Raw genomic sequence first — 24,580 nt, 5'->3', positions numbered from 1 at the left:
TAGTACATTAATATGTGTTTCATATTAATGGATAGTTTTGAGCAATGTATGTAGAAATGCTCACAAAATTCATTTTGAAGCACTTACTTTTTTGTTTTATTGATATAGTTGACATACAGCACTGTATAATTTTAAGATATACAGCAAATGATTTGAGTCTACATATATTTTGAAATGATTACCATAATGAATTTAATTAAAATTGATTATCCCATATAGATATAAAATAGAAGAAAAGATATTTTTTTATTTGTGGCGAGATCTTATAGGATTAACTCTTAACGACTTTAAATATATTTCACATAGCAGCATTAACTGTAGTCATCATGCTGTACATTCCATCCCTAGTACTTATTTATCTTATAACTGGAAGTTTTTAACCTTTGACCACCTTCAAAAGCATCTGTATTTTGTTCTGTATGCCATTAATTACACAGAGGAAAGTGTTCATAGAAGTACTCCCATTCTCTAGTCTCCTGTCCCAGAAACCCATCAATTTCATGTTTATTTACAATTTCAGGGTTTCTCAAACTCTATACTGTTGCTTTTTTAGATTGGCTGATTCTTTGTTATGGGGCTGTCCTGTGCATTGTAGGATGTTTAGTAGCATCCTCTCTTCTACCCACTAGATGTCAGTGGTGTATCCTCACCCCCCCTCCCCAGGTGTGACCATCAAAAATGTTTCCAAACATTGCAGAAATTAGAGGGTATAGGGAGGGGAGCAACATCATTCTAGTTGAGAATCATTGACTAAACAAATGAGATATATCCTTCTAAAAACATTTTATAATCAGAGACACCCCCCACCCCCCGCCAAGTATATTTATGCTACGGTAGTGTGGTAGAGGTCATTCATTGCTATTTTCCTTATAGAGTGGGAATGAATTTCGGGCTTCCAGTTAACACTCTCTTTCCAAGATGGCAGTTACTATATGACACTTCTTGTTAGATTTGTGAATATTGATGGACTTGTTTTATGAAAAAAATTTAAATGCACAGGTATGGGGTTGTATGTATCTGTTTGAGGAATTGTGGGGTGCATTTCCCCTTCAGGAGATTATTTTTTCCAGAGAGCCACACGAAAGGTACTTGAGGGGTATTATTTGATGGGGTTAGTTATTCTCAACCGTGGTTGCTCATTAATATCACCTGGGAATTTAAAAAAAAATTCTAATGACCAGTAATTCCTGTAATTAATTAGGTCAGAATCTGTGAGGGTGGACCAGACGTTGGTACTTTTAGAAAGCTCCTCAGATGTCCTGTGCAGCCCAAACTGAGAGAACTTCTGGGCTAGAGTACTGAGAATGAGTGGCAGGACAGGAAGAGAACCACAAGGGGGAATTTGGGGAATTTGGAGCTACAACATGGATTTATCCCTGATTTGGGATCTTATTTAGTAGACAGCATAGCATAATTTATTTTTGAACAAGAGAGTGACACAATCAAAGTATAATTATAGGGAGCTTGATTTTGCAGGAGAAGTAGATGGCATTGGATAGAATGAACTCAGTAGGCCTCCACAGTCTAGGCAGAAAGCACCAAGGTCACCAGATGGGTGTGGTGGGGACGGAAATGGAAAAGAGGCAAGGGAAAAGAGCTAAGATGATTTTTTGGTTTTGACTCTAGAATGACCACAAAAAGAGAGTTTTAAAATTTGTTTTAAATCAGCTATATGAGGTGGAATAAAAACTAGTTTGGAGGGGCACCTGGGCGGCTCAGTGTTTGGGCGTCTGCCTTTGGCTCAGGTCATGATGCCAGGGTCCTGGGATTGAGTCCCACATTGGGCTCCCCACAGGGAACCTGCTTCTCTCTCTGCCTATGTCTCTGCTTCTATCTCTGTGTCTCTCATGAATAAATAAATGAAATCTTTAAAAAAAATCTAGTTTGGAGACAAAATGATGAGCATGGCTTCTGATGGAGCATGGTTGAGATTTGGAGGGACATGCCAGTGATCTCCAATGCAAACTTGTAATACAGGATAGAGTTCAGAAGCTGGCTTGTGGCTATAAATGAAGATGTGAAACACCCAACATATAGGAAGAGATGAAGTTAGGGAGTCAATGAGGTAATTGAGCAGGCAGTATGTAGTCCGAAGATGAAAAGGCTGTAACAAAATCTTTAGGTGCATTGTAGTTCACAGAGTAGAAGGAAGAGGAAGCATCAAATGAGACTTGATTCAATGAAACAAGTGGGTCAGATTTCTCTTCACGTACACAACAATGTAATTATAATCGATAGAATTTATTTAGCTTTTTTTCTTAGATTAACTGAAGTGCTTCTTTCTTTTCAAAAGGTGATGGCAGTTTTGGATCTGTTTATCGAGCAGCCTATGAAGGAGAAGAAGTGGCTGTGAAGATTTTCAATAAACATACATCACTTAGACTGTTAAGACAAGTAAGAAATCCAATTACATTATTACACTAAATTGTTAATCTCCTGGAACTCTGGTTTTGCATGTATTTGTGAAAATGCAAAATGATTACATTTCCCCCAAGTCTACCTGAGTCCAGTTATGAAATCCCATTTTTGTCTTTTCCTTATAGAGTAAAAAAAAAAAAGTTTGTTTCATTTCTCCTGTTGAAAAACAAAGAAAAGACAGCATTCTGAGAATTCTTGTACAAAGCATCACAGTTAACTGCCCCAAGTACAGAATAAAAGAGGGTAGCTCTTTTGAGGTCTTGTATGTTAGAGGAACCCAAATCCTGTGCACATTTATAAATTTCTTTTGGTTTCACTTATATCACATGTTCTTTTTTCCATAAGCACTTATGTTCAGGACAATGCCATGCACTGATTGGCTTAGCCCTGCATTACTCAGTCAATCTCTATGGTAATGTAGATGGTATTACTCATAACAGTCCCACCTTTTCCTGAGGCTAGAGTTGGGCTGCTTCCCCCTAAAATTCATGGTCTGCTTGGGTGAGGGTTGGGCAACTTAGCAAAAATCAAGGTACCCTTAGAAAGAAAGAAAAGTGAGTGGATGTTAAATGCAAAGCACACAGTGATCACTCTAGTACCCTCTCTGGTTTTGAATACTGTGGGGATTTATTTTATTTTCTGAGTCTTTCCTGACAGTAAGAATGAGAGAATGAGTCAGGGTGAAAGCAAAGGTAAAATCCAATTCAAATTCTGTGATCTAAAAAAAAAAAAAAAAAAAAAAAAAAAATTCTGTGATCTTATGCCAGAACTCAACTGTATTTTTGAATCTATTCAATCTTATTTAAAAAAATTAAAAAGTAATTGGTGCCTAAATGTGAAACTAAATGACTTATGTAAACTAAAAAAGGGGCACAGTTACAATATAATAGTTATACTGAAAAATGAAAATAATTCCATGTCTGTGTAAAATATCCTGGAGTAATTTTATTAGTAATACCAGAAGTTACACTGTGGCTCCAGAAATAAGTTAATAAACATTTTATATATAGAAACAAGTCTGTGAAGCAAATCTGGGTGCAGTCTCTTTCCATCTATAGGCAATTGGTTATATACATTGATTTTTTTCAGCCTTGGTTATCAGTCTTCAATATATGTTTCAAATTTTATGCGGTGTGCTCAGGGAAACTGTTGAAAATCAATACACTAAGAATATATATGAGACTGAGTAGTGTATAGGCAGCTCGGTGACCTAAGGAAATAATAGGAAAAATAGTTACAGTAGAGTGTGTAATGTGCTTGTTCTTAAGAAGGAGGAGGAGGAGAAGAAGAAGAAGAAAAGGAAAGGAAAGGACTTCAGTGTCGGGTGCTGCCTCTTGAGGGTCATTCTACCAGTGGTCATGAACTGGGGCTGATCTAGTGAACTGGGGCTGATCTAGTAGAGTCTCCTACTCCTTTCTCTTTGAAATCAGTGAGCACTTTTCAAGGATGGAGAATTTGGATTAAGCTTCTGGAAGAAAACAGACCTAACTTGACTGTCTCATCAGTTTTAACCAACTGAGCTGATCAGACAGGGGAAGAAACGATTCTTACCACTAAGGAAATATGATTTCAGTCCAGAGCTTTTGTTCTTGGAAAATCCCCACTCAGGGCATTCAGCCTTTCTTCTTCAGCTTGCAGAATTCTCCACACTCCCATTTCCTGACAAAGGCGGTTGGCATCGATACTCCACACCTTTGAAGCTGGCTGTTAAGAAGCAGAGCTTCTGCAGAAATCACAGCTTAAAACATGCCTCAATTTAATACCACATGTACTTTAAATTTCAACTAAATTAGAGTTTTGGCGTAAAGTGAAATATACAGAAGAAAGTGTGTATGGAATTCACAAACCACAGTATTATAAAGGAGACTGTAAAGTCTCACAGGATGTGGTCTAGGAAGAGGATCACATCAGAATGGAGACGTCTCTGTTCAAGCTGAAGTAGTATCTCTGGCTCCTTGGAGAGAGATTGTTGCCACCAGGGATTCCTTTAGTGAGAGTGGTTCAAGGCAGGTCTCTCTGAGAGAGTAAGAGTATTTGAGCTAAGATCTGAATGATGAGAAGCCTTTGGCCATGTGAAGGGTAAAGGGGTTTAGAGCAGAGGGATCCAGCATGGGCAGTGGGCCTGTGGCTGGAATGAAGGAGCTGGGCACGTGCAGAGAATTGAGTGGACATCAGTGTGGCAGAAGAATGCTGCATGAAGCATAGGAGACAGGAAGAGAAGGGTTTGAGAGATGGGCTGGGGCTAGATCAGATCAGGCCACGAAGGCTGCGTAAGTTCATGGGGTTTTAACCCAAAAGTCACAGGTAGTTGTTAGAGAGTTTTCAGGAGGAGTGATACCATATATCCCTGTGAGCTTAAACACTCTCAGTAAACTTTTCTAGGCATTAAACCATAAATGATAGGCAGGTTGTACCTCACACACCAGTTGCAGTTGATTAGCAGTGGCTGCTCAAAATTCTGGGCTAAGTAGGACTCTGCTAGGATTCATTAGATAAGACTGATGTGACCTGTTAGTGTGACCATAGGGTGTGTACTGTCCCTGCATTAAATCTGAAAAACATAGACCAAAGGAAAGCTAGAACTTAAAATTTTCATTCAAAATGTATTTTTATTATTTATTTTTAAAAAAATATTTTATTTATTTATTCATGATAGACACACAGAGAGAGGCAGAGACACAGGCAGAGGCAGAGAAGCAGGCTCCATGCAGGGAGCCCAATGTGGGACTCGATTCCAGGTCTCCAGGATCAGGTCCTGGGATGAAGGCAGCGCTAAACCACTGAGGCACCCGGGCTGCCCCAAAATGTATTTTTAAAAGGCTTTTCATTCCTGAAAATGTGAAAAATATAAAAAAAAAAAGATCAAAGAGGAAATGGAACCTTTGCTCTAATCCAGTTTCCCAGAGAAGCATTAATACACTTACGGAAGAATAATGGGACCGTAGTGCTCATGAATGTTTTTTGCTTTTGTAGGAGCTGGTGGTCCTTTGCCACCTCCACCACCCCAGCTTAATATCTTTGCTGGCAGCTGGGATTCGTCCTCGCATGTTGGTGATGGAGTTGGCCTCCAAGGGTTCGCTGGACCGCTTGCTTCAGCAGGACAAAGCCAGTCTCACCAGAACTCTGCAGCACAGAATTGCACTACATGTGGCTGATGGCTTGAGGTAATGAGTTAGGTCATACGGTTTTCTACTCAGTGTGTGTGACAAGAGTGAGCCTTAACTTACTCTCAGGCTTGGGGATCTGCACTTTCCAGTAACATGTCCCCATAACATTTCACAAATAGCTTGGGGGAAAAAACTACCATTTCCCTGACCAGATTTTGTAATTTCATAAAATAAGAGTAGGAAGACCATGCAAAACCTCATAGACAGCGGAAGGAGCATTTGGATCCAGGAACTCTGTTCTAGAGCTCATCATGATCTTAACCCTGTCTTGACCTCCTTCCCCTAAAAAAATATAGGTTAGGTTTTCAAGTGTCAAGGAAAGTGTTAGTTCTCATGCATAATTCTAATAAGGAAAGTGGGAGAATGCCTGGGTGGCTCAGTGGCTGAGCGTCTGCCTTGAGCTCAGAGTGTAATCCCCGGGTCCTGGGATCCAGTCCCACATCAGGCTCCCTGCATGGAGCCTGCTTCTCCCTCTGCCAGTGTCTCTGCTTCTCTATCTGTGTCTCTCATAAATAAGTAAAATCTTTGAAGAAAAATAAGGAAAGATTAGTCTGTATTTCTGAAGGGGATTGGAGTGATTTGATTGTGTCAGAGGCACACCCGACCTTGCAGCCAGCCGGTACCAGGAGGCAGAGCAAGAGAGTGGAAAGGCCAATGGTCTTTGGAGACAAAGAGACTGGGAGAAATCACTGCTTTACACACTTAGTAACTGTGATTTTACACTTCCGAAACTTTTTTTTGTTAACGTCTGTAAACTGTGACTAATACTTAATATGTAATGTTTCAAGGACTTTTGTGGTAATTGAAGACATCTCAGATTAAAGTCTGGATTTCCTCCTCCTCCACTGCCCCCATCTCCAGTCATGCATTCATTTTACCTTGGAGTCATCTTCCATTCCTTCCTTTCTCCCACATCCCATACCTAATCCTTCAGCAAATATTTTCAGCTCTGCCATCAAAATAAATCTTAATACAGCTACATCTCATAGTCTCTCCCTACTGGAAGCATCTGAGCCACTGTTATGGCTCCTTGCCTAATCTTCCCACTCGCTTTCACCTTTTCCCCATATGCCTGCTACTTCACATGGCGGTCATGGTGGTTTTTCTCCATGGAAGTTGGATCAAATACTTCATCCCGTTATCAACCCTCTCCCATCTCACTCTGTGCTCAGCCACTTGCTTCTCTGAGATTTCTCAAATATACCCGGGGCTTTATACCAGCTCTTCTCTTGACCAGGAGTGCCTGATGTGCAGATACCCTCTTGGCTCACTTCTCATTTCTTCCAGGTCTCCTCTCAGGGAGGTTGTCCCTGCCTACCTTACGTCTCTCTGGCACCTATAGCACTTATCACTACCTGGTATGCTTTGTGTCTTCATTTAAAAAGTTTGTTTGTTGTTTGTCTTTGCCACTAGAATCTAAGGGCCATGATAGTGGGGACTTGCTATCTTATTCACCTTCATGTCCCTAGCACTTAGAACAGTGGGCCCTCAATAAATATGTGTTGGCAGTAGGGAGAGAAAAAAGGAAGTAGGGAGGGCGGAAAACAGTACCTGACTCATATAGTCACACAGTGGATGCAAATTTCTTTTTCTTCCTTCCCTTCTGAAATACTGTGTCTATTCCTCTCAGACAGTATCCAGAAATGTAAATGGAATGGGTCATAGGAAAACAAATGAACACTGCTCATAAAAAAATAAAACCAAACCAGGAAGATATAGCTCAATAGTACATAGAGAATATAACAAGAACATAAAATAAGTAGATTTTCCTTTTCTGAAAGAGTCCAGAAACTACTGAAAAACATAGATTATTATTGAGACAGTACTGTGGAGGTTTGTATTTGGGTGGGTATATCTGCTTTGGACACCAGGGGGAACCGTGTATTAAATGAATCTAGACAGTGTGCAGCAACGCCTCATGGATTTCAGAGCTGGATCAGTTGCTTTCCTTAATTTAACTACGTCCAGATCCTAATTTCCCCCTAATTCTTCCATGTAATTCCTAAAAAAGTTTATTTAGAGAATGAAGAATTACTATTTTTCATTCATGACTGTTTGAAAGACCTCATCTCTAAAATAACTTACTCTAGTTCTCTGCAGCCTTACTTTAAATAACAAAATTCAGCAGTTTCTGATGAAGTAAATTAAAGCTCAGCATATTTTCCTTTAATTTGGCTGATTTCTTCTCAGCATGATGCTAGGACAGCTTTCTGGATCTTGTGCCACCAGAGACTAGTGGATTTCAGTAGCTTTTAATCTTCTACCAGCACTAAGTATATTGTTAAAAACTCAGCATTAAGGATTGTCTCCTCAAATGTATTTCAGCCTGAAACTATAACTACAGAAACAATACAATCACACTCCTCCAGAGTCCCTTAAACGATGGAGCTGTTTAGAGGGATATACAAGAACTTTTTTCACATTACGTATTCTTTTACTGTATCGCCTACAACGGTTAGCTTTCATTTCTAATTCAGTCCTCTCCCGTGAGTTCTTAATCATAATTCTCAATTACCTATGAAGATACGGTCATCTGTAGTTCCCATAAGTTTCTGTGTTTCGTTATTTACAAAATTGAGTTTCCTTTCTCTGCTCCTTCCTCCTACCCTGAATATCTTCTTTCTCTTGTATTTCTCACTTATGGACAAAGATACTTGTAATCACATCTAAACTATTCCTCTCCTCAGAGGAGCCTCAGTATCCATCAAAAGGTGAATAGATAAAGAAGATGTGGTATATGTATACAATGGAATATTACTCAGCAATTAGAAATGACAAATACCCACCATTTGCTTCAACGTGGATGGAACTGGAGGGTATTATGCTGAGTGAAATAAGTCAATCGGAAAAGGACAAGCATTATTCATTGTTTATTCATCAAACATTCAACATGAATGTCTCATTCATTTGGGGAATATAAAAATTAGTGAAAGGCAATAAAGGAAAAGGAGAGAAAATGAATGAAAACATCAGTGAGGGTGACAAAACATGAGAGACACCTAACTCTGGGAAATGAACAAGGGGTAGTGGAAAGGGAGGTGGGCGGGGGGTTGGGGTGACTGGGTGATGGGCACTGAGGGGGTCCCTTAGCAGGATGAGCACTGGGTGTTATGCAAAATGTTGGCAAATTGAACTCCAATAAAAAAAATAAAAATAAAAAATAAAATAAACTATTCCTCTCCTCCCCAAAATGAGTATCAATTTGGTCACCAGGCCTTTGACTATTTCACATTATCTTTTTCATCCATTCATTTATTTTTATGCCACTATTGCTGCCTTGCTCCAGTCCCTCTAGGGAATTATCAAAATATTTCTCCAAAAATAAAAATCTAATTATGCTTGAAATTCCCTGGTAGTTCTAAGTTATCTGTGAAGTACATCCAAACTCCTTGGTGTGGCATTGAAACTGTTTGTACCTCTTGCCTTTCTCTCCATCCTCCTGCATTTCCACTGCCATCAGTCTCTATTCTAATCATGCTGAAGGTCTTGACTCTTCATTGACATCCATGTTTGTCTTGACACTTGTCATTCGTCTCTTTCCACAAATTTGCCTGCCTAGAGAATACATTTTTCTGTAGAATTTGCTCACATACCATCTTCACACTGAAACTCGACTGCACCATAATAAATGGCCTCTCTAGCACATGTTTTGTGAGTTGGCTCTATGCAAGACTCTGTGCTAGGTACTGAAGAGGGAAAGGCAGAGATTATACATATTATCTTATCAAGGCTGAAAACTTATAGTCTCCTGGCAGAGTCTGCTTTGCTATCTTTATGTCTGTTTTTCTACCTCTGGCTTTCCTAGCATTTGGTACTCACCACAGTTATGCAACCTTGTTCGAGGACCTGTCTCTCCTCTAGAATGAGACTCCTCAAGAGCAAAGATATAAGGATGGCTTTGTATCCCCTAGTTACTGGCCCTCTTAGATGCCCAATACATATTTGTTAAAAGAGTGAATAAATGCATTTCATTTTTAGAATAATTCTACTTAAGATGAGATAAACTTTAAATTATAAAAAAAGGGTTTCCTAGCAACACTGATAATCACAATTAAAGAATGACTAACAGAGTTTAGACCAGTTTAGTTTAATAAAATATTTGACAATACTCATTGTCACATAATGCATAAATTATGGCTGAATTATTTTCATAAGGCAAGATCCACACTTGTTAATATATCCAAAGCTATTTTGCTAGTCTATTAGAAGCTATTAAAACTGTACTTTTTAAGATTAAATTCTATAATTGAACATTTTAACTAACCCAGTTAATCTTTCCCTCCCACTGACATGATTTCAAATTAAGTTTAACTATTTTTTTAACCTTTGAGAAGTATTGTGAAAGAGTCTACATTCTATAAATATTCTAAAAGAGGCATGCATTAGGAAGGATTTGGATGCTATTCAATTATTCATGACTTCGCTTTAACTTTTTTCTTCTTAATCTCCCAGCTTTTCTCTTCAGCAGGGCAAGGGTAGCTAATGGCCTTTCAGTAAGCCCTTAGTAAATTTTTCTTTCTAGTCCATTACTTATTGTTAAGGTCAACTTCATTAGTACATTTATCTTATTTTCCAGCCAAAAATATGTAGAGCAGAATGAGTAGGCCTAACATCATATGTCCTGACTACATCCTGGAAGAGAAAGAAAGTTCTGCTTCAGCTGATGCAATTAAATGATACATACACTGTAGGCCCTCATGCAATGGAAAGTTCAGAGTATTGCCGCCACTCGGCTCGTAATCCCTCTAGCAATGATGAGTATTAGGTAATGGAGTAAATATTTATGGAGTAAACCAAAAGCCACAAACAAACAAAGGGTTTGAATTTACCTCTGTTAAGTTCTGTAAAAAAAAATTGTCCTTTCAAGGCAGGTCATAATTTACTTGTAAGATTATGTAGAGAATTATAGCAAATTTAACATCATGGAGCCAGGAAAACAGAATTGGAGTGGAGGGGAAATCTGAATTTTGTGAATATGTAAGGAAAGGTGGTAATGGAATTACTTTAGTAGTTGGAGCACAGTGGTAGGCTCTCTGGCTGAGTTCCTAGAATGGACAAGACCTGGTTAAGATGGAAACTTTATTTTGTTTTTAAATCTTTACCTGCAGTGTCCAACTCTATTGCTTATGTTTGATTGGATCAGTCTCTAACGGGAGTGACTTTAACATCATCCAAGATCACCTTTCCCAAGACACTGTTTTACTCATTCCAATTCTCAGTCCAAAATGTTTTTTGTTAACTTTAATTCATAATAGAATTAAGTTTAAGGTAAATTACATCTTTGAGCAGAGTATAGTATTGATAGCTAGATATATTTTTTATGTTGATTTTTTTTATTACTGAAAAAGATAAAAATATTTTCCCACAATTTAGGAAACATTTTAATAAGAGAAAAATAAATATCAAAAAAGAAATGGAATAGAGAGAATTTTAGGAGCTAAGATAAAGTCCTATATGATTTTAAGGGAATAAAAACTATTAATTGGAATTATAACAAAATACTACCAACTCTTATTTAACATATTTACATTTTAGACTAATTATAAAATAATCTTATGATCTTTGAGGGAATTCAGAATTCCTTTTATGTGATTATTAGGTATTTAAGAGAAAGGTTACCAAAAACTAGTACTTTGCTTGAACGGGTTGTGCTGTAAAGTTTAAATCACTCACTTATGAAGATTGACCTGTTTCTTATTGGGTGGTGGTAGGGGAGGAGGGCGGGGGGTGGGGGTGACTGGGTGGCGGGCACTGAGGGGGGCACTTGACGGTATGAGCACTGGGTATTATTATGTATGTTGGCAAATTGAACACTAATAAAAATAAATTTATTATTAAAAAATAAAAAATAAAAAAGCGCAGCTGGTTTTGTAATATTTGGCTCATGTTTTCATTTCCTTCTATGATATCTCTTTGCCTCTTTTTTTTAAAAAAAGATTTTATTTATTTATTTATGATATACAGAGAGAGAGAGCGAGAGGCAGAGACACAGGCAGAGGGAGAAGCAGGCTCCATGCAGGGAGCCTGATGTGGGACTTGATCCCGGGTCTCCAGGATCACGCCCTGGACTGAAGGCAGCACTAAACCACTGAGCCACCCGGGCTGCCCTCTCTGCCTCTTTTGAGGGGATCAAACTTAGCACAGAAGTTTTGATGCTTTGCAAAATGGACATATATTTTTAAGGAAATCATGACAAAAGTTATAATAATATAATCACATTTTAATGACATTGCCTGTATGTTTTCTGACAGATACCTCCACTCAGCCATGATTATATACCGTGACTTGAAGCCCCACAATGTGTTGCTCTTCACCCTGTACCCCAATGCTGCCATCATCGCAAAGATTGCTGACTATGGGATTGCTCAGTATTGCTGTAGAATGGGGATAAAGACGTCAGAGGGCACACCAGGTAGGTGAGAAGGTTTGCATGGTGATTCTTTGGGATGGATAACCAGTGACTTCAGTTGTAAATTTAGGAGAATCAAGAGAACACTGTGTCCTATCATGTTGTGAGCAGATATATCTTGTGTGAATAATTGTGACCACTATATTATGATTTTAATAACTGTATTCTGTAGAGGAAAAAAATCTACTGATGTAATTTTCTAGGGGAAAAAAAAAACAGAAAATAGAGGATGTTTGATGTAAAATTATATATTTAAAAGTTGGATCTTTAAAAAATTTAGATACTCCAGAGGTGTAAAAAAACAAACAAAAAAAAGCAAAAGTTTTAAAGTAGGTATTGTTCACACTTACTGCAAAATGAGGCAGGCCAAATACAGGTTCACAAGCCCCTTTTCATAACTCTGAAATCCAAAGAACTTTGAAAACCCAAAGATTTTTTTTTTTTTGTAACTGATTGGCAGCAAAATCTGACCTGAACTAACTTGATGTTTATTATGATCTTTGTTTCTCAAACTCTGAATATGTGTATGTTTCATGGCAGAAATATAGCACATTTGAGTACAGGGTGCTGGCCCTGACCCTACTGAAAGTTTCTGTAATTATGTTATATACATCATTTTTAACTCTCTTAAATATGAAAAAAGTATAAATTCCTAAATACTTCTTGTCCCAAGAGTTTCAGATAGGGACTTGGGGCCAGAGTTTTCAGTTGTACTGTTCTTGATACAGGCATACTTTCTTCTTCTAATAGATTGCTTATAGGAATTTAAACCTTTAAACACAGCACTTTGGTTTTCTTTCTTCAAAATTTATGTCATTGATACTTAAAAATTTTTTTTAAAGATTTTATTTATTTATTCATGAGAGTCACGGAGAGAGAGAAAGAGAGGCAGAGACACAGGCAGAGGGAGAAGCAGGCTCCATGCAGGGAGCCTGATGTAGGAATCAATCCCAGGACTCCAGGATCACGCCCTGGGCCAAAGGGAGGCACTAAACTGCTGAGCCACTCAGGGATCCCCTGTCATTCATACTTTAATACTTAAAAATAATGTGGCTTCTCTCTTTGGCCCTATATAGCATGAAGAGTCATGGTTGCTGTGTAAAGTGAAACACCGATTCTGGATATCATTATGTCTATGGTCTCCAGAAATCACAGACATCATTTTCTTGCTTTAAAGTTTAATGTTGCAAAAAAAAAAAAAAAAAGTTTAATGTTGCTTTTTATGGTCATCCTCAACCCCTACTTGTCGTGCCTGTTCTAGTAATCCTATCACATCTACTGTTAATTGACTCTCTACCAGTGAAAATCCACTTCCTGTACTCTTGTGTGTTTAGATATGTTCTTTCAGATTACTGTCTGAAAGGTCCTTCCTTTCTTTCTCAACTCCCGTTCTCCTTTTAGTCTCAGGTTCATCAGAACCTCAGGTTCTGATTAATAAGAAACATTCATAAGCAAGTGCTCTGTACAGACATCTTGTCTTTTGGTCTTCAGTTTGAACAGAAATAGAAAATTGAGGGGTTGATTTATGTTTGGAGCAATAACTCCAACTTTAGAAAAATCTTGTATAGTTTGTTACTTGTAAATAAAATTACACCATCTTGATGATTGGCACTCAATTAAAACACATGCCTCAGACAGAAGACAATGGGGGATATCTAAGAAAGCAAAAGATCCTAGTTTGTTCTCTAACCATCCCCCTCACCCTCCCACCCTACTTATGTACTTGGATAGGCAGATGGCCCCAGCTTGCAATGTGTGGTTTTATTTTTGCTCCAAATATGTATCCTCTTTTTTGTTTTTCATAGCTATGTGTTGGAAGTAGAGTGTATGCTCTCATAAACTTTTCAAAGTACATATTATGGCTGCAAGTGTCTCTGGGTTGTTTAATAATAAAGTGATTATCTCTTGAGCACCAGCTGTGTATCAGGCTCAGTGCCAGATACATCAGACACATGGTATCTTATCCTCATGTCAAGGCTGGAAGTTAGCTTTTACTTTCTCATCTGTAAAGTGAGGAAGCTGAGGCTCAGCAAGATTCTGTACTTGCAGGAAGTCATGCAGTAAGTGGTCAAGATAACAACTCAATCTAAATGAAAAATGAATCCAGAGCTATTTGGCTTTAAATCCCAAATCTCTTTCCTAGATTACATGCAGCTCTAACTTGTACTTAAAGAGGCTTAAATATCCAATCTTCGTTATAAAAAATAAAAATAAAGCAAAATGGGGACACCTGGGTGGCTCAGTGGTTGAGCATCTGCATTCGGCTCAGAGTGTGATCCCTGAGTTCCAGGATCGAGTCCCACATCGGGCTCTCTGCATGGAGCCTGCTTCTCCCTCTGCCTGTTTCTCTGCCTCTCTCTGTATTTCTCATGAATAAATAAATAAAATCTTAAAAAAAAATAAAGCAAAATGATGGGACCATAAACAACAAAGATTACCAACTACAGGTTTGGAAGAAGAATCTTAGAGGATGGAATTCCATAGGCTTCATACACTCCCACCTAGAAAATGTAGGCCCAGGATAGGGGTCTTCTCTTGGGAGATGTGCTGATGATTCTCGTGTGATATGAAAGTGGGCCACACCACTCAACTGAGGCCTGCAACTTGTTCCCCCTCCAAACTGCAATCCAGTAACAGTGTTCATGGAGTAGAAATCCTCTTGACGAGGCCTTGTCCACCTAGTTGGACAGAGGATCTGTCTGGTCCCTGTTGACTGTGTTCTGAGGTTCAAACCTGCCACTTCCCTCAGTGGGCTGGACCAGCTAGCAGCCCACTCAGTTCATCTCTGTTCAGACTCATTGCCCTTCGTTTTAAGTATCTGACTTCCTGGTTGGGTCTGAACCTGCCTAGAGTTCAATATCCAATTGATTCTTCATGCCAAGCCAGATACTTGTTACTGATCCTTTTAACCTGCTGCTATATCAATGTAGGATAATATACATATTGAAGAAAGATCATGACAGAAAAACCCAAAGCCTGATCCTTTCTGTTCTGTCCCCTATTCCTCCAGGCTGCTTAATACATTGTAAGCATTTTTTCTCATATATCCCGGACCTTCTTTTTATCATTATTCTATTCATTATTGTTAGAGCACTTCCATTTATCTGAGCCCTAAACTCAGCCTCAAATTTTAAGTAACTGTTACCACTGCTAACCACCATCACCAACTCTTCCTTCTCCAAAACAATTATGTTTGAGAAGAAAATCATCTCCTTTCATATGATTTTAGTTATCTCCTGTCTTTTTCTTTTAAATGAATCTTCTTCTTAATATTAATTACCTTTAACTTGGAGACTTTTAGAGAAACAAAAGACTGTGTTTGTTAAACTTTTGTGTGTGTATCAGTAGATGGGCATGTTTTATAGTAACCCTTACTGTGGTGCATTCACTCTGTTGTGTGCATGTGAGAGTGGGTTCATTACTATTTTCTGAGAGGAGATGTGAATGGGAGCAAACTGTGGCATGTACAGTGTGGTGCCTTGTGCTTAGACTTTTGTGTGGGTTGATTATCTCATTTAATCCTTATGACTGTCTGGCACAGTTCTTACTAGTATTCCTGGTTTGCAGATTAGGAAACCAAAATTTAGAGCTCATTAGAAGTGTCCATAGTCATACAAGATGCAAATCCAACCTACCAGGGAGCAGAGCCCCTGCCAGGTAGCATCAAAGGTAGAATGCAAGTTAGAAACAATTCAGTTATTGGCAAGGACTGATGCAATGTCTGTTTACATTTCGAAAGGTTAATATGGGATGGATTCTTTCAACTGTAAATAACTTGTAGAGCTTCAACTTTAACTCAGTTAAATGGACATATTTATATCATATCCTGTTGAGAATGACAGTCATTTCTGGGTCCCATCATAGTTGCGCTGTTGACTTGAGGTGAATGCTGAATGATGGCTTCAACCCTGCCAACATCCATAGAAATACAGTCATCTTTGTGTAACTAAAAATATTCTCTGGTTATACACTATTATCTGATAGAGATTATAAAACATGCTCTACTGATATTCCTCTAAAAGTAAAAAAAGGAAAGAAAATATGTTTCTGTGTACTGTGTGAAGTATAGTCAGACCTCACATAAATTTCTCATACTTTAAAAGATTTTATTTACTTATTTGAGACAGAGAACGTAAGTTGGGGGGGAGGGGCAGACGGAGAGGGACAAGTAGACTCCCTGCTGAGCAGAGAGGCCCTGAGGTGGGGCACCATCCCAGGACTCTGAGATCATGATCTGAGCTAAAGTCAGATGTTTAACTGCCTAAGCCACCCAGGCGCCCCTAAATTTCTCATATTTTTGACCTATGGATCTTTTCCTTATTTACTCATTGCACTTGTTAAAATGCAGGCTCATCTGAAAAATTGTTGAAAATAGTTTTTAGACAATGAATTGTATTTTCCCAATTATTTTGATGTTATAATTGTCATGATAATTCTCCAAGGGGAAATTATCTTTATTCACTTATTCATGCATTTGGCAATAATTTATTGCATGTTTGCCAAGTACCAAACTGGTGGTACTACTTACTAGCTGTGTGATGTTCATCAAGATTTACTGTCTGGGGGGATCCCTGGGTGGCGCAGCGGTTTGGCGCCTGCCTTTGGCCCAGGGCACGATCCTGGAGACCCGGGATCGAATCCCATGTCGGGCTCCCAGTGCATGGAGCCTGCTTCTCCCTCTGCCTGTGTCTCTGGTCCTCTCTCTCTCTGTGTGACTATCATAAATACAAATAAAAATTAAAAAAAATATTTACTGTCTGGGGCTCAGTTTTTACTTGTGTAAATTGAGAAAAAATAATGTCTACCTCATAGGGCTGTTTTAAGGGTGAAATGAATAATCCACATAAATAGCATAGAACAGGTCTCGGCATATTGCACTTGCTCCAACTGTCAGCAATATCTCTAGTGGTGAATTTGGGCAATGTGCATGAATAAATGTATATTTTACCCTCCAGAAAGCACGTATTCTGCCAAGAGAAATAGGGCTATAAAGAAATAATCATAAAGCATTTTGTTAGTTTCAGTAGGTTATCTAGTTCAAGATAAAGTGATAAGAGCACAAAGGAGCAAGTAATTAACTGAGTTGTAAGTTTTCAGGACTTCCTTCATATAGGAGATGATTCTGGAATTATATCTTAAAGGATAAGCTGGAAGTTTGAGAAAAACAAACAAACAAACAAAAAAATAAAAGATCCGGAGTAGATATTCCAGGCAAAGGGTACTAAGGTATATGACTTGTCTTATTCAGATAACTGCAAATTCTTATGGTCTAAGTGATAGATGGAGAAGGGAGGGTTATTTAGCCAAGTATCTTTCAATTCTAGCTGTGTATTATTAGATAACAGCACATAGAGCTTTAAAAATGTATCTAGTGGGGCTATATCATTTATAATTCTATTTTAGAAGGTGTGGAGTGGAACTCTCAATCTGTCCACAGGTTAGAAGCTCCTACAGTACTTTTAAATATATAAATATGGGGACCTCATCCCCAAAGATTCTGATTTAAGTTCTAGCTAAGCTACGATGGAGCCCAGATATGGATGTTATTTAAGTATATCCAGGTAATTCCAGGGTGCATTCAAGACCTAGAGTCCCTGGTCTAGAATGAGAGTCAAGAACATCTTCAGTCTTTTGTTTCACACAAATATTCCTGATACATAGCCCAGAATAACACTTTTCTATCTCATGAAGGGCTTTTTAGATCATTCCAAATAATATAATCTTTCAGTTATGGGGAGTCACTGGAAAATATTCTTGTTTGTTAGCAAAAGTTTCCCGTCTCTGCATCGTATAACTAGTGTCATTGCCTGATGAGTCAGTGATAAGATGGGCAGCTCAGATTTTGGTACTGTCTCACAATGGGGGGAAATGTTATTTATAGAAAAACCTTTAAGAAGCTAAGTATTTACTCAAGATTTTAAAACTATTAGTCTGTGATAGAATCAAAAAGTTAAGAGAGTGAGTAAATATGAGTAGAGTTTGGACTTCCATCCAAATTGAAAAGAACAAAACAATGTCAGTTAATCTGTCTCAGTGGTGCACATTCTAGGCACCACAGTGGAGTCTGGAGATACAAAGATAGATACAACTTAGTGAACCATTTGTCTGTCTGGAATCTGTTAAACATAGGCCGTGAAGTCAGACTGTCTGGTTTTGAATTCTTGATCTACCACTTACTAGCTGAGGCTTGGAAATTACCTAACTTCTTTTCTTGGTTCAACAATAGTACCTAATAACAGTATCTGTTTTCGTGGATTGTTGTGAAAATTAAATGAGAGATTCATATAAAGTGTTGAGCACAATGCCTGGCACATTCTAGCTGCTTTGCCTTCCTGAACTTTTTGCTCTTTCTTGTCAACTTTGAGGGTGCTAGGCTCTGTTTTTGTTTCCCTTCCCTGTGCTTTGGGCTGGAAACTCTGTGGGGTTGTCAGAGGACTCACTTTGTTTGCTTTCTCTCAGGGATCACTGTCCTGTGCCTAGTGTCCAGTGGTTCATGTATTTTGCCTGGTATTTCACTGGTTTATGCAGGATGGTAAGTCTAGTCCCGGTTATTCTGTCTTAGTGAGGGGTAGAAATGACACATGTTAAAAGATTTATTTGAACAGCCTAATATAACAAATATACATTTAGGATTTCAGTTAGTGTTTGACCTTTCTAGTCTTTGAGAGCCATTGATGCTAAACAGGGTATCCCTGCAGTGTGGTGAGATGGTCCGTGAGCACCGTAGGTCATTCCTAATCCTAGATCATCGCTCCTATGGCAATACTGCCCTTTTGTAGAGATGCAAGAGACGTTCCTATTTCTAACCTTTCCCAATGGTAGGTAACGTTACAGTTGTTCATTTCCATCGCAAATTAAATTCAGTGGTGAATACATTGAATAACTTGAAAGGTTATTCTTCCTGTTACTACTCTGGCGACAAGTATAGTTAAAAATAAGGTGAAAATTTTGGAAGAACTTGCATTTGCGGTATCAGGAAAGTCCTCAGTGATAAAGTACATGTAGAAGAGTTTTGAGAATCTTCTCATGGTTTAGGTTGACAATCAAACATCATGTTGGCAGCTTAGGTCTTAACACCCTGAGACCCCCGTCCCCCAATCATTTTGGTTTTTGATGAGGCGGCTCAGACCAAATCACTTTAGAATAAGATTTGATTTGTAAAACCTAAGGACATGAGTTAAAAGCAGGAAATCCTATTATGCAGGTCAAAATATGTGTTTCTAATAAATTAGCAGCAATAATTCTTAACACTCTGGTAACAAATATATCAATATCTAGATTTGTATGTGCTTAAGTTTTTTATAGATGTGTTATCTAAATTCTGCTTCACTTTTCTTTCTCTAATTAATATTTCATGAACATCTTTTTACATCAAACATCAATTTAGCAGTTACATAGTATTTCTTTGCTTATATGTAATGTAATTTATTTAACCACATCTTGATATATATTTAAATTTTTTCTGACTTTTTGATATATCGACAGTGCTTTAATTAACATAATTGTAAATTAAAATTGTCCATTTATGAAACTGATGTGTTTTTTTTTTTGAAACTGATGTTTTAAACATTAAATTACTAGGCATGGTATTGCTGGGAGTGCATATGTTGAATTTTGAAACACTAATTGCCTCTTAGAAAGGTTTGTCAATTAAAATTTCCTCCATACTCAAATTAGAGCACCCATCTCCTATTCTGGGCTTGTTATTCTTTTTAATCTTCACAAAATCAATAGTTGAAAAGTGAGAACTTAATGTTCTTATTTTCCAAGTGTTTGTTTATTTGCTTATTTTTTATTTGAGGCTAAGCAATCTTTAATACATAGGACATATTTTTCCTTTCATGTTCTATTTGTTTTTGTGTCTTTATTCATTTGTCCATTCTTCTTACTCATTTGTAAAGCTTATTTTAGTTAACGTTGACTCTTTGCCTCTCATATATTCAAATATTTTTCAGTGTAGGTTTTGTCCTTAAACCTTGTTTATGGCATTTTGCTGTTGTAGAGCTTAAATTTTTTAGGTAAAAAACTTTTGTTTCTTTTACCTTTTGGGGTCTGATTTTCCTGACATGTTTCACCAGTGCTACACTGAGGACAGGGATGATGGGGCTGATCTGTGCCAGGGCAGGCAATTGTTTATTAATTTTAAATTCTCCAAAGACAATGTGCCTTCCGCAACTCTCAGCCTTCAGCTCTTATCACACCATTATTTATTTATTAAAAGTCTGTCTTGGGGATCCCTGGGTGGCGCAGCGGTTTGGCGCCTGCCTTTGGCCCAGGGCGCGATCCTGAAGACCAGGGATCGAATCCCACGTCAGGCTCCCGGTGCATGGAGCCTGCTTCTCCCTCTGCCTGTGTCTCTGCCTCTCTCTCTCTCTCTCTCTGTGTGACTATATATAAATAAATAAAAATTAAAAAAAAAATAGAATAAAAGTCTGTCTTTTCCCTGATGCTTTGAATGTCACCTTTATCATATCTTTCCTGCATATTTCTGTCCAAGTTCTCCATCTAGTTTCAGTGTTGTGTAGATTTTGGTAGAATACCAAAGATTTTAATTATGTTATTTTATAGGACAATCTGATATAAACTTTTGTTTACTCAGCATTTTTGAAATTCACGATTTTCAAGTGGATATTATACCTTTTCAGAGAAACAACACCAATATTTTATGCATTTTATATTTAAAGATATGGAGTAGGGATAAATGTCTCATGTTATTCTATATACTTTGTTGATTAAGTATCATTTTATTGCAATCTGTGACAACATATTTGATGCAGACCAGCCCATTTGATGGATTACAGTCAGATCATCATTCAATGTTTACTGTTTGGGGGAGTTTATTTTCCTAAAGGCATCTACTGCTTCATAGATAACTTCTGAAGAAATTGTTAGTGCAAACAAGAAATTAGAAAATCATTAGAAATTCATTGGATAAGTTCAAGAAGTACTTAGAAGTGCCTTATGTTGTAGTTGAGATACTTCCTAGATATATAAATAAGGATTGTATTCTCCTGCTGGGGATTGTGTCAATGAAGATATTTATTTTGAAAGGGAGCAGATAAGAAGGTTAAAATCATTTCCATTTTGAGGTAAATGTTTCTTTCCATATCCTTATAATTATCTTAGTGTCCTCTGACACTAAGAGGGAAAAATTTCTAACCTGCATAGCTCTAACATCTATGGATTGATACCTAGAAGGATATGTGCCTTGGACGAAAATTTAGGTTAAGTGACCATTGAGTTTTTCTGCTCTGTGATCCTGTGATTACAAATCCTACTGTTTCTAACAGTAAATTTACCAACAGAACAAAATACTGAGTGCTTTAATAGTCTTTGAATAGTACCTTGTTACGATAGTTACCCCAAAAATGTGTTAGGTGAATAATAAATAATTGAATGAGATTGATATTAGCTTCCAAAAATCCCTTTTAAGTTCCAGAAAGGTAGCCATAAATATTGTTGTTGAACTAGCTAATGTGTGAGTAGCTCATTATTTGGAAGTACTTTTGACTATACTGTTCACTATCTTTGTGGCCTTAGGAAAACACATTTTTATACAGATTATGTAATTTGTACAATGGAGAGTCCTCCTCTGCCCACCACAGGTGATTTTTGTGCATAGCAAATGAAATACTTAAGAAAGTGTCTATAAAATGCTTTATTAGTATGAGTTAGGAGATGTTATATGTTTACATTATGTCACAAATACAGTTGATTAGGGACCTATTTAAGAACTGTCCTACTTACACAATTCTTTAGTTTTGGATGTGATTATGATATTATGGCTATGTAGGAAAATGTTCTTTTTCTAAGAAAATAGCTATTATATGTGTCTCTATATAGACAGGCATATATATAGACAGGTGTGGGAAAATGGTGTGTGTGTGTAGAAAGAGAGAGTATGAACAAATGTGACATGTTAACAGGAGAATGTTAACAATTAGTACAATAGGGACTATGTTCCTCAAATTTGACATTCCATCTTTCTGATTCTTCACGTCCTTCCAGCCTGGTGAAGGACTGCTGAGTCTCATCTTAAACTTTGTCAAACAGAACTCTTTCCAAATTCATCACTGACTTCTGGAAGGCTATGAATTCATACTTTGTTTATTTCCCTGGCTATATATTTAAACTATAATAACAATCATATATGTTCATTATGGAAAAAAATTTTAAGAAAAAAAATTTAAAATAATAATAAAAAATTACCCACACTTTTAGCACATAGAAGTAATCATTATTATATTCAGATGTAATTCTTTGTAAATTTTTTATTTTGAAAATGTTTAAGTCCACCAAAAAGTTGAACAAATAGCACTATATACACCCATATGCCCTTCATATATATTAACTGTTTGCCACACTATCCTTTCTTTCGCTTTTGTTGAATATGAATTTGAAACTTTGAAATTAAATTGCAGACATCAAGCTGCCATGCCTAGACATACTGACATTCTATTCTTTAGAATAAGGATGTTTGTTTACATAATCACAATACCATTATCATAGCTAAGGAAGTGAACTCACTTGATTTTTTTTTTACATGTTTGATAACCGTCTGTCCTTGTGGAATTATATCCAACATTTTCTTTTCACTTACATTATACCATGTCATCTTAAAAATGATTTTAAGTTAATGCATAGCACACATTATTTAACCAATTTCCTTTGATAGTTGGATTTCATTAGATTGTTGATATTTTGACTCTTGTGAATCATGTTGAAATCACTCTTTGGTCTGAGGAATTTAAAAGTGATTTATCTCTATTATGAGATGAAATGTTTTATTTCCTTTTGAAAGAATTTCAGTCATGAACCAACACCTGAGAGAGAGAGAGAGCTTTTGAATTTTTTTTAATTTATTTATGATAGTCACAGAGAGAGAGAGAGAGAGAGAGAGATAAGCAGAGACATAGGCAGAGGGAGAAGCAGGCTCCATGCACCGGGAGCCCGACGTGGGATTCGATCCCGGGTCTCCAGGATCGTGCCCCGGGCCAAAGGCAGGCGCTAAACCGCTGCACCACCCAGGGATCCCCAGAGAGAGAGCTTTTATTCGTTTTAGTTATGGTTTTATTTTCATTTTTCCATTGGGTACAAGGAGTAGAGTCACAATTTCTGGAAATAATGAAGGCGTTGGACTTCAGTCAAGTTTAAGTGATTTGGAGTGAAGTCTAGAAATCTTGCCCTCTTGACCTCCCTTTGTTTGACATACTTCTCTGGGAATAGTTATTTTTAGGAATGAAAAAAAAAAAACTGATGTAGGGCTTCCCCCCCCCATTAAGCTTAATTTCTTTAATTTTGCAATATTACTTAATAATTGTTATTGAATGTTTATCATTATTTTTCAAGAGCAATTTTGTGGTGAAATGTCAGCACAGGGCTGTTAATTGGCTTGAATCTATGTATCTCTTTATAGAGACGACATGGCCTGATTTAGAACTCATCTTCTGGACTCTTCATCAGCATAGATCCCTAAGATACCTCCTGGGGTGTATGAGCCCTGGAGTTGGGTGTATTTATTAATATATCTGCTTATTTTCAGGATTTCGTGCACCTGAAGTTGCTAGAGGAAACGTTATTTATAACCAACAGGCTGATGTTTATTCATTTGGTTTACTACTCTATGACATTTTGACAACTGGAGGTAGAATAGCAGAGGGTTTGAAGTTTCCAAATGAGTTTGATGAACTGGCAATACAAGGAAAATTACCTGGTAAGTCTTATTTTATCTACAGTAAAGATGATTATTTTTGCTAGCAGCAGCTTTATATCCAAGTTATTTAATTGTAGTTGTATACTTAATTCATCTCACAACTCATGATTTTTTGTTTGGTGCATGAAGATTCTTAAATCCTGTGACACATTAATAAAAATCATGTGAGAAAGATAACAGTTTTAGGCTTTTTTAAAAAAACTCCCAAATTAACATTGATATATTTGGTATTATATGTAGAAGAATATTCAGAAAATTGCTGTTAGAGCTCCATGCTTAGCGACTTCTGTTCTTGTAATGAGTAACTATGTATGTGCTCATTAGCCTGGAATATTTTCATTTTCTTAGAGAGAGATAATTTATACGCAGGGATGGAAGCTTGAATTATTTATAATAAGAATTTTTAGTCGTAAATATTAATAAGAATTAGTAAATGATTGTTTAATGAGATGAGATTTCATTTTGAATGGTTGTTTCATGCTTTTAAGAAATTCTAGAACATTGTTGTTCATTCCTTGACTGTTAACTTCAGTGCCCTCTACAAAGTACTCTTTTATATTTTTTTCATGTTTTCTACTTTCACTTTCACTTAAGAAATATTTTTGACTGTATGCTATGTGTCAGTACAGCAAAAATAGATTTAACTACCTCCTTTGGGGGGACATTTAAAGATTCCCAGCAAAAGGAAATTTATTATTTGCATAAACTTTTCACACAATCTGGGTCATTGCCCTGATTTCACAAGTTACCTGTCCAGTGATAGTTCCCAGGTCTGTAGTTTATACCAGTTAGAAGAATGGCATTCCTCTTGTAAAAAAAGAAATGTGCACAAACTGACACTGGGGACATGATCAAATACTTGCTGACTTTAAA

The 24,580-nt window shown here is 37.2% G+C and overlaps 1 protein-coding gene across 1 annotated transcript in view; it reads left to right on the top strand.

The window, feature by feature from the left end:
- The window catches only part of LRRK2 (leucine rich repeat kinase 2), a 139,153-nt gene that overhangs the window by 96,280 nt on the left and 18,293 nt on the right, over positions 1-24,580 (top strand). Inside the window, exons 39-42 of the mRNA XM_072798341.1 lie at positions 2,294-2,394; positions 5,392-5,582; positions 11,837-11,997; positions 23,537-23,707. Coding sequence (XP_072654442.1) covers positions 2,294-2,394; positions 5,392-5,582; positions 11,837-11,997; positions 23,537-23,707 — 624 coding nt within the window. The remainder of the gene's footprint in view (positions 1-2,293; positions 2,395-5,391; positions 5,583-11,836; positions 11,998-23,536; positions 23,708-24,580) is intronic.

Source organism: Canis lupus, chromosome 25, assembly GCF_048164855.1.
Source record: "Canis lupus baileyi chromosome 25, mCanLup2.hap1, whole genome shotgun sequence".
Lineage (NCBI taxonomy): Eukaryota > Metazoa > Chordata > Mammalia > Carnivora > Canidae > Canis > Canis lupus.
The sequence above is the reverse complement of the archived record's forward strand: the minus strand, read 5'-3'. Positions and strand labels throughout refer to the sequence as shown.